The 11,088-nt window shown below is 40.0% G+C and overlaps 1 protein-coding gene and 1 long non-coding RNA gene across 4 annotated transcripts in view; one reads left to right on the top strand and one right to left on the bottom strand.

Moving 5' to 3' along the window:
- Positions 1-2,221: 2,221 nt before the first annotated feature.
- Positions 2,222-11,088, top strand: part of LOC140734246 (retinal guanylyl cyclase 2-like) — a 52,879-nt gene continuing 44,012 nt past the window's right edge. For all 3 annotated transcript variants that reach the window (XM_073057949.1, XM_073057950.1, XM_073057951.1), the window contains exons 1-2: positions 2,222-2,497; positions 8,736-9,598. In XM_073057949.1, coding sequence (XP_072914050.1) covers positions 8,809-9,598 — 790 coding nt within the window. In that variant the 5' untranslated portion in view covers positions 2,222-2,497; positions 8,736-8,808. The remainder of the gene's footprint in view (positions 2,498-8,735; positions 9,599-11,088) is intronic.
- On the bottom strand, positions 3,004-5,874 carry LOC140734055 (uncharacterized). Its single transcript, XR_012100455.1, has 3 exons — positions 5,689-5,874; positions 4,046-4,116; positions 3,004-3,055 (listed from the first exon to the last, which is right to left on the bottom strand). It is a non-coding gene; the product is annotated as an uncharacterized lncRNA (long non-coding RNA).

The raw sequence follows: 11,088 nt of genomic DNA, 5'->3' as shown, positions 1-11,088 counted from the left end.
CCTTTGCCACAGTGGTAACACAATTTGTTCAGCCAGGCACTCTTCTGTTTAGTTGTTGCAATTTTGTCCATGCTCACTTACATTACTGAGAGCAACCCATTTGCGTTTCTGGCTGATGTTTCCATTGATTCAGTCATTTCAACCGGTCTTTTTAAATGTGGGTTGTGCTTCATTTAGAAGCCATTTTTTAATGATTTCCTGTAAGATTCCACAAACCAAATGATCTCTCAGTACATCTTTAAGCCCATTACTGAAGTGAAAAAGTTCGGGCAATTTCTTCAGTTCAGCCATGTAAACTGAAGAGTACTCCCCTTCCTTTTGATTCTGCTTATGAAACCTAAAGTGTTCTGCAATCAACAATGCTTTCGATTCTATATATTTCTGCATTACTTTCATGATATTCACAAAGCTCATTCCAGGTGGTTTAGTTGGAGCAGTCAAACTCCTAAGCACGCTGTATGCTTTTCCATCTATTACTCTCAGAAAAACTGGCACTTGCTTTTCATTGGCTATTTCATTTGCTTCAAAATACTGTTCAATTCATTCAGTATACATCAACCAGTTATCTGTTGTGCAATGGAACATATTTATTTTTCTGATGTAGCCAACCATTTCTGCTTATATTCATTTATTATTATTATCACCCGGGACTTATTGTTTATGAGGCTTTGAATTTCATTCATTTTTTACCCCTTTTTAACTCATCTTTCTCTGTGGCAAAAAAACATGAGCTGTGTTTTTTTAAAATCTCTCTCTCTCTCTCTCTCTCTCTCTCTCTCTCTCTCTCTCTCTCTCTCTCTCTCTCTCTCTCTCATATTCCCCCCCCCCAAGAAAAAAATATGCTGCACTTCAACATGTAGGTAGTCGTCTCAGGTTCATTTCAAACCCACCTCATCACTACTGTTAAGTTTTATAACTCCAGAAACTAATCAAAAGAAAAACATGGGAGTCCAGAATGCTTGTGTACTTAGTCTTTTCTTTTCCTTTTCTTCAGTGAGGCACACACATGTGACATGGTGACATAATGGCATATACCATTCATGTACTTTTACATATAACCCATAATGGATTACGTAAACAAAGAACGCTTAATCAAACAATATATTTACAATATTACTGAAATATTAAATATGCTACATTATCTGCGTACATCTCTGGTCTTATCATGAGTAACAATGTTACCTTTCTGGTCATATCAGGCCACAATTCCCTCTGCCTAGAACTTTGGCAACTCTTTCCCACTTGTATTGTATTTGGTTGAGGCAACTTATATTTCTTCAACTCGCGATGTCCATTGCCTGCCATTAGCACAACTCTGTTTAGTGAATTCCTCTTTTGATTTCCTTTGCACTGAATTACGGCCCTGCTACTCGCTCATGTCATAATATTCCATCTTTGTTGTTAAGTGTTATTGATTGCGAAGAGCAAGGAGCATTGGTACAGCTATGTACAGAATATCCTTCATTAAAATCAACAAACGGAGGTATCCAGTCCAACAAGGTAACAAATCATGCCACTCAACACTTTCAGCTCCCAAGGGTATACTTGCATACACTAATGGCACAATGGGGCAACAGTCAGTGTCTCATTACCGCAACAACTTGGGATAATTTCTGAACTCCAGTGCGTTCTGTGTGGAGCTTGAACTTCTTCCCTGTGATCCCATCCTGGTCCTCTGGTTTCCATCTCCACCCTACCCCCATATCTCAGGACGTAATGAAAAGTTTCATTAGCTTTATTAAGTTACCCCTGGTATCGGTAAGGTGGTAGTGGTATCTATTTAATGGGCATGTAGAAGAGGAGTGATGGCTGGAGGAGAAATAAGGACTGATAGGATTGTTCTGCATGGATCTGGTATGGACCCAATGGTGAATGGCATTTGTTTTTACATTTTTGTTGTCCTTAGCGATTATTTTGCAAGTTGAAAATCTGGATGGCTCTTTTATAAAACAACAGCTGTGGCATTTGACACGGTTAATAGTTATTTGGGCACTCAAGAGGGAAATAGATTTAGGAAACTTATTTGATAGACCCATCTAGTGGCCACAAGCTGCAACTGTGTTCCAAGAGTTAATGTAGCACCTTTAATTATCTGGAGTAAATTCACTGATCCATCATGTTTGTTAATTATATTTATCCTGTTGTCTTGCTCAGAGACTTAGCATTGCTATGCAACTGAACTTAATCTGAAGGTCATTGACTTACACAACGTTGGGACATATTCATGTAAAGTATTTGCTAATTCATATTCAGAACAGAAACTGCCATCTGTGTTAACAAATGAGGTTTCCTTAGCAATTGCATTTTATGGATACGTGTTTTAGATAGGTCTAAGGAAGATAACACAAATGAGGAATCTATTTTTGTATTGTTGAATGGTTCAAGGTGTTAGGAAATCTCATGTGATAAATGTAATCAGATCATCATCTGAGGTGTTAGACCTTGTTAAACTGAGAATGAGGACAAACAGCAGACTCACTTCATTGCCTTAAAACAGGTAAGTTTGATTTTATATTCAATATTTTAAAAGCCACTGAAAACAATATGAATAAATAATAAAAAGAAATATGTTGTAGATTATTGAATTGGTTGATTAATCCAGCTTTGTTATTGTTACAAGAGGCTGTGCAGTGAATTGTGGATATGGGTTTTAGTTCAGTTGGAATTACAATTAGAATATAAATAAACAGAATGACAATGTTCAATTTGATATTTAATTTCAACCTTGCACTTTTTTTTGTAATTCAAATTTTTATTATTATTTATTCTTATTTTACACAGCATATCATAGAGCAGATACAGTACAGCATATTTACACAGCCATCCCATGACAGGAAAACATATAAAACTAAGAAACAGCAAGAAACTTCTAATTTAGGTTTAAATTAACACACAATCAAAATTGATCCCGCGCATCTTGCGCTTTTCCCTCACTGTTAATTCTTCCCAACATGTGTTCATATGATGAAATCTTAACCATTTCCTCAGTCCATTCCCTCACAGTGGGTTTTTTCCAGTTTTGCAATATAATTCTTGCAGCTGTGATGAGACCCACCTTTAAAATAGTAAATTTGTCATTGTTTACATTAGGTATCATTGTCCTATCACCCAGGAGACAAAGCCGTGGGCACAAGGGCAGTGTAGGACCCAACCAATTCCCCAACAAATCAAGAACTTTACACCAAAATGGACGAACCATGGAATACTCCCAAATCATGTGAAAATATGTGCCCACCTCATTTTTACATTTCCAGCATAAATGATTATCAATAATCTCCATTTTGTAGAGTCTAGTTGGTGTCCAATAATATCTGTGTACTATCTTATACTGAATAAATTTCCCTCTCGCTTCCCTAATACGTCTACCCACATTTGATAAAATATTTGACCACTCATTATCTTCAATATCGCTTCCAAGATCCTTCTGTCATACTGCTTTGAGATTGTTACATGGTTCACCCACAGAGTGCTTGAACATTTTATAAAACACTGATGCTTTATGAACTTCCTGTGGTAGTGTAAAGTATTCAGTTAAAGGGTTACTTTGTGGGCCTTTAACTTTGCGAATATGCTACTAACGCAATGTCTTATTTGTAAATACTTCCAGAAATTCCCTTTATCTACGAAGTTATATTTGCTCTGCAAATCCACATATGACATAAAAATCCCATTCTCATACTGTATTTACACTTTTAATCTTCCATTCTTTCCAGTACACCATTCTTTTCCCAATGCATATCGCAGGGTTATTCCAGAGCGAGGAGTATAACTGATGTAAATGTGACATTCTATAAGCTTTATGAATTGTACTCCTTGAGTGAAATAGTATAGGATTTAGATTAGTCTTGTTTTCCACATGTTGTGAGAGGGTGTTAGGGGGAGAATGTGGTGCAGCCAAGCTCTGTTCTATAACTAGCCAATCTAAATCAACATCAGCCCTGTCCCGATGTTTAGCTAACTTGGTCATTTCAAAGGATGATTTATATACCCTGATGTCTGGTAGACTGAGCCCATCCATGTCCCTGGACATACACTTCTTACTCACTTTAATTCTGGGCTTCTTCTTATCCCATAGAAAATCACTGATAATTTTGTTGTATTGCTTGTAGATCAAATCTGAAATATTTAAAGGAAGCATCATAGAAAGATAGTTAAACTGAGGTGCTATGGCCATTTTAACTACATTGACTTTACCCCAGAGTGACAGTCTCAGTGCCTCCCACTTATCCATAGAACCATAGAACACTACAGCACAGTACAGGCCCTTCAGCCCTCCATGTTGTGCCAACCCATATATTCCTTTAAAAAAGTACTAAACCCACACTACCCCATAACCCTCTATTTTTTTCATCCATGTGCCTGTCCAAGAGGCTCTTAAATACCCCTAATGTTTTAGCCTCCACCACCATCCCTGGCAAGTCATTCCAGGCAATCACAACACTCTGTGTAAAAACTTACCCCTGATGTCTCCCCTAAACTTCCCTCCCTTAATTTTGTACATATGCCCTCTGGCGTTTGCTATTGGTGCCCTAGGAAACAGGTACTGACTATCCACCCTATCTATGCCTCTCATAATCTTGTAGACCTCTATCAAGTCCCCTCTCATTCTTCTATGCTCCAAAGAAAAAAGTCCCAGCTCTGCTAACCTTGCTTCATATGACTTGTTCTCCAAACCAGGCAACATCCTGGTAAATCTCCTCTGCACCCTCTCCATAGCTTCCACATTCTTCCTATAATGAGGTGACCAGAATTGAACACAATACTCTTAAGTGCGGTCTCACCAGAGATTTGTAGAGTTGCAACATGACCTCTCTACTCTTGAACTCAATCCTCCTGTTAATGAAGCCTAACATCCCATAGGCCTTCTTAACTACCCTATCAACTTGTGCAGCGACCTTGAGGGATGTATGGATTTGAACCCCAAGGTCCCTTTGTTTATCTACACTCTTAAGTAGCTGACCATTAATCCTGTACTCAGTCTTCTGGTTTGGCCTTCCAAAATGCATCACCTCACACTTATCGGGATTGAACTCCATCTGCCATTTTTCTGCCCAAGTCTTCAGCCTGTCTATATGCTCTTGTAACCTTCAACAACCTGCAGCTCCATCCACAACTCCTCCAATCTTCGTGTCATCCACAAACTTACTCACCCATCCTTCTGCCTCTACATCCAGGTCATTTATAAAAATCACAAATAGCAGGGGTCCCAGGACAGATCCCTGCTGCACTCCACTAGTCACCAACCTTCAGGCAGAATACTTTCCTTCCACAACTACCCTCTGCTTTCTTCCTTTAAGCCAATTTTTTATCCAAACAGCCAAGGTTCCACTTATCCCATGCCTCATGACTTTCTGGATGAGTCTCTCGTGAGGGACCTTGTCAAATGCCTTGCTAAAGTCCATGTAGACCACATCCACTGCCCTACCTTCATCAATTTCTTTTGTTACCTCTTCAAAATACTCAATCAGGCTCATGAGGCATGATCTTCCCTTCACAAAGCCATGTTGACTATCCATGAGTAGACTGTACTTCTCCGAATGCTCGTAGATCCTATCCTTAAGAATCCTTTCCAGTAGTTTGCAGACCACCGACGTAAGACTCACTGGTCTATAGTTCCCAGGTTTCTCCCTATTACCTTTTTTAAACAAGGGAACTACATTTGCCATTCTCCAGTCCTCCGGCACTTACCCTGCACCCAAAGAGAATTCAAAGATCATAGCTAATGCTCCTGCGATCTCTTCTCTCAATTCCCACAACAACCTGGAGTGTATCATATCCGGCCCTGGGGATTTATCAATCTTGATGTTTTTAAGAAGATCCAGCACTTCTTCTTCCGTAATCTCCACATTGTCCAGCACACAGGCCTGCTCTATTTCAACCTCACCCTGATCAAGATCCTTTTCACGTGAATACGGAAGCAACGTATTCATTTAGGACCTCCCCAACCTCCTCCGCCTCCAGGCACATGTTGCCCTCTTTATCCTTTAGCGGTCCCACCTTCATTCTCATCATCCTCCTGTTCTTCACATATGCATAGAATGCCTTAGGGCGTTCTCCTTAATCCTACATGCCAAGGCCTTCTCATGCCCCCTTCAAGCTCTCCTAAGTCCTTTCTTTAGCTCCTTCCTGGCTATCCCATATTTCTCATGAGCCCCTCCTACTTCCTGCTTCTTATATCTAACATATGCTTCCTTTTTCCTCTTGACGAGATTATTTTAATCTGGAAGATTATTTTAAGTTTTGGCATTTTCATTTTGCTGTTTTCTGCCTCTAAACTCTGCAGATCATTTCCTCTGTCTATTCGTTTATACAGTGTGTAAGGCATCTTCAATGCATGGTGTTTTACCGATGGCAGCTGGACAGCATAATTGGTGCATCCAGCTGCAAAATATGTGAATAATCTGACACTTTGATTTTGTACAGATCTTTACATAGATTTAGTTTTGCCATTTCCTTGTGTTGGAGACTATCTTTATAATTTCATCCATTTTAACCAAATTTAGGTTTACTAATCTAATCGAATGAATAGAAATGAACAAAGATTGCAAGATAATCATTTGTAGCATCAGAAGACAATGCAATACTTTGCACTGAGCTTGAATAAATAAATTTTGGAGGGTAATCATGTGCAGGAGACAAGTCAAAAAATGTAGGGAAGAGAAGGGTTACACTTGAATTAGAATTTTAAGAGCCTGAATGGTTAGAAGAGGACATAAAGAGAAGGAAGAATGGATCATATTAGTTTTGTGACGTTAAAAAATGAATTGAAAAGGTGTTTCAATCAAAGCTGGGTGCCTATTTCTACTTCCATTAAAAAGCTTAGGCATATTTATATAGCTAGGGTGCACAGTACTGCATTTGTCAACGTGGAGTGGACAGTGGGCTTGTAAATCCCGTGGGAGGAAAGGATGTTGGGAACAGTGAGGGTTGAGCGCCACAGGAGGGGTGTGGGACAGATGGCAGAGAAGTGCCAGGTGTGGGGGCTGGTGTGGTTGTAGACACACCCAGCCCTAAGATACCAGGAAAGGTCACTTAATTCCAAATAATTGGTTTATCTATCATTACAGAATGTCTCTCTGATGCTTCCCGCTCTCAACAATGATTCCCTTCTCCCTGCCCCCTTCCCACTCTCAGTCCACAATAGAGACCCATATCAGAATCACATTTATCATGTCTCAGAAAGGCAGTGTCCATTATTAAGGACCTCCAGCACCCAGGACATGCCCTTTTCTCACTGTTACCATCAGGTAGGAGATACAGAAGCCTGAAGGCACACACTCAGCAATTCAGGAACAGCTTCTTCCCCTCTGCCATCCGATTCCTGAACGGACTTTGAAGCTTTGGACACTACTTCACTTTTTTTAATATACAGCATTTCTGTTTCTGCACATTAAAAAAAAATCTATTCAATATACATAATTGATTTACTTGTTTATTTATTGTGTTTTATTTTATTTATTATTTCTCTCTCTCTCTCTCTCTCTCTCTGCTAGATTATGTATTGCATTGAACTGCTGCTGCTAAGTTAACAAATTTCATGTCACATGCCGGTGATAATAAACCTGATTCGGATTCTGGCTCACGTATGTCATAAAACTTGTTTTCTTTTGCAGCAGCAGTACAGTGCAATACATTAAATTGCTGTAGTCTTAGGCTCCCTGGCTATATATATATGTGCCTAAGACTTTTTGCACAGTACTGTATAAACCAAAAAGGCAATCGCAGTGCCCAAACAAAGATGTTTTCTTCATTATAAATTAGCAAAGATACCACAATGTATTGTGCCTCCAGTGTGCCTCTCCATCAGTGATTTAGCTGCCTGGATCAAGTCATTGATTTGAGCAGAGCAAAGATTTAGTGAGGACATGTCAGGAAGTGTATTTAAACAGAGAAGAGCAATGACATCATAATATCAAAATGTACATTCAAGGGTAAATGAATATGAATGAATGTTCACAGGAAGAATAAAATGCCTCAAGTTGGTAGCCTCCAATCTGATGGCATGAACATCTGTTGTGTACTTAATTTTTCAGTAATAATTGAATAATCTTATATCTATATTATTTGATTAAGCATTCTTATATGTTCCAGTAATTCATTGCAGGTTCTATGTATATATACGTGAATTGCATACGTCATCACGCTACCACGTGACATGCACGCACCTCGCTTAAAGTAAACATGAACTTAAACCCACATTCCCATGTTTTCCTTTGAATTAGTTTAATGTTTTGTAGTTACACCATCAATTTCTCTAACTTTTGGTAATTCCTCTTCCTTCCTCTTTTCCCTTTTAACTTTCCCCATTCTGGCTCCACTCATACTCCTTTTCTTGTTCTAATCCACCCATCATCTTCTCTGGTGCCCCTCCTCCTTCCCTTTCTCCCATGGTCCACTGACCTCTCCTATCAGATTTCTTATTCTTTAACCTCTTTCCTTTTACACCTATCAGCTCCCAGCTTCTTATTTTAGTCCCCCCCTTCACCTGTCTTCACCTATCATCTGCCAGCTCATACTTCTTCCCCTCCCCCGCCTTCTTATCCTGGCTTCCTCCCCCTTTCTCTCCAGTCCTGACGAAGTGTCTTGGCCCAAAATGTTGACTGTTTATTCTTCTCCATAGATGCTGTCCGACCTGCTGAGTTCCTCCAGCATTTTGTGTGTGTTGCTCTAGGTTTCCAGCATTTGCAGAATCTCTTGTGTTTAGAATAAAACCTGTGTCTATTTTTCTTTTGCAGGACACTGAAAGCATTTCTAAAAGAATTTGGACTAAGTGCAAGTATTTCTGAAAGAGTTTGGACTAAGCTTTGAATGCACCTTCCTACTGGTTGTCTGGACTGCCGGAGGATAACCATGTTTCAGTGTTCCTTCTACTTCTATAGTGTCACGTTGAAGTTATCAAGCCACCCCTTTTGGATTAACAAGGAAAAGCTCCAACAGTTTGCATCCTATACTTTGCCCCCATTTCAATTTTATTGGACCATTCTGGTTGCACTAACTTTTCCTTGTTCTGTGCACTGTTCGACATACAAGGTGGGGGTCATTGGGCCCTGGGCATGTGACCCTATTTTTGCCAAAGCTCTTCCAGATGTTGCTGCTAAATTGGCTGTTGATCAAGTCAACAAGGATTCTTCCCTAAGTCTCGGCAACCACTTAGATTACGTGATATTAAATGAAGAATGTCAAACCTCCAAAGCATTAGTTACTTTTGTTAAGTATTCATATATGGCATCTGGATTCATTGGCCCAGTGAATCCAGGCTACTGTGATGCAGCTTCCCTTCTGGGGAAAAACTGGAATAGAATTATATTTTCATGGGCTTGTGTTAATTACGAATTGGATGATGCCATAAACTATCCAACATTTGTGCGAACTCTGCCATCTCCAGCACAAGTTCTCTTCAAGGTGATGAAATACTTCAGGTGGGCACATGTGGCCATCGTCTCATCAGCTGAAGACATTTGGGTGGATACAGCTGTGAACCTGGCTAGTGCTCTCAGGAAACAAGGCTTGCCTGTGCGAATTGTATTGCCAGTGGCCAAAGAACAGGCAACTATCAGAAAAGCTCTGGAGAAAATAAAATCTCTAGACAAACTTCGCAGTATGTATGAATTTTTGTCTGGAGTTGAACTAGTCAGTGCTGGTTTACAATATGTACTCTACTGATTAGGACAGCGCTGATCCCTAACAGCAAAGGATTGTTCAAATTTACAACTCTGCTCAGTTTTTCAATGTATCTTCTCCTGGTTGTTGGATGAGGTGGCACAGGTTAGCGTAATGCTTTACCGCGCCAGCTATAAGACTGGGGTTCTCTTTCCACAGCCGTCTTTAAAGAGTTTGTATGCTCTCTCCGTGATTGCGAGGTTCCGTCCAGGTGCTCCGGATTCCACCCAGATCCCAAAGACATACAGGTTAGGGTTAGTGGCTGGTGGGCATGGTATGTTGGCACTGGAAGCATGGTGGCACTTACAGGCTGCCCAGCACAATCCATGCTGATTTGATTTGATGCAAGTGGCGCGCTTCACTCTATGTTTCGATGTACGTGTGATAAATAAAGCTAATCTCTCTCCTGGAAGAATGAAACAATTCTTTTCTCTTCCATTTTATTGTTCTTCCAAACTCACATTGTAACATTCAAAGTCTCCTCAGGGGAAATGATAGATGGACAATCAATACAGATTAGCCTGTGTGTGACGCATGCCATCAATTTAATTAATTCTTTAATTAATTTAGAGATACAGTGTGGAACAGGCCCTTCTGGCCCTTTGAGCAGTGCCGCCCACCAACTCCGATTTAACCCTAGCCTAATCACGGGACAAATTGTAATGTACAATTAATCTGCTAACAGGTACATCTTTGGTCTGTGGAAGGACACCGGAGCACCCAGAGGAAACGAGGAAGCCCATGCATTCCATGCGGAGGACGTACAAACTCCTTACAGAGGATGCCTGGATTGAACTCTGAACTCTGATGCCCCAAGCTGTAATAGCATCGCGCTAACCACTACACTACCGTGACACCTGTATCCCATACGTAGAATGCACCAAAGTATAGAGAAAGAACTGGACGATTGAGTAAGGTGGAAACCACCTCTTTCACCAGAAAAGGTTAAATAAAAAAATGTAACACCAAATCAAAGAATCATGGAAATCAGCTCAAGTATATATGCTGACAAAAGAAACATCAACTAGTATTATCCTACTCCATAGGGCTGTACTACAGTCCCCAGTTAATTATCATTATTTATTTATTTATCTATGTATGTATTTATTGATTTATCGAGACATACTGCCCAGCAACCCCCGATATAAGCCTAGCCTAATCACCAGACAATTCACAATGACCAATTAACCTACCAACCAAGACTATGGGAGGAAACCCATGCAGTCACGTGTAGAACGTATGAACTCCTTACAGACAGCAATGGGGAATGAACCTGTGTCGCTGATACTACAAAATATTGTTCAAAATACTACGTTACCGCGCCACCCCAATGTGAATAGTTACTTTCTATCCTTTCTTTTAAACTAAATCTCACCATTCAAAGTTCAAAGTAAATTTTTATCGAAGTACATACATGTCACCAGAAAC

The sequence above is a fragment of the Hemitrygon akajei genome, chromosome 10, assembly GCF_048418815.1.
Source record: "Hemitrygon akajei chromosome 10, sHemAka1.3, whole genome shotgun sequence".
Taxonomy (NCBI): Eukaryota; Metazoa; Chordata; class Chondrichthyes; order Myliobatiformes; family Dasyatidae; genus Hemitrygon; species Hemitrygon akajei.
Note: the sequence above shows the minus strand (reverse complement) of the source record. Positions and strands in the feature narration are given on the sequence as shown.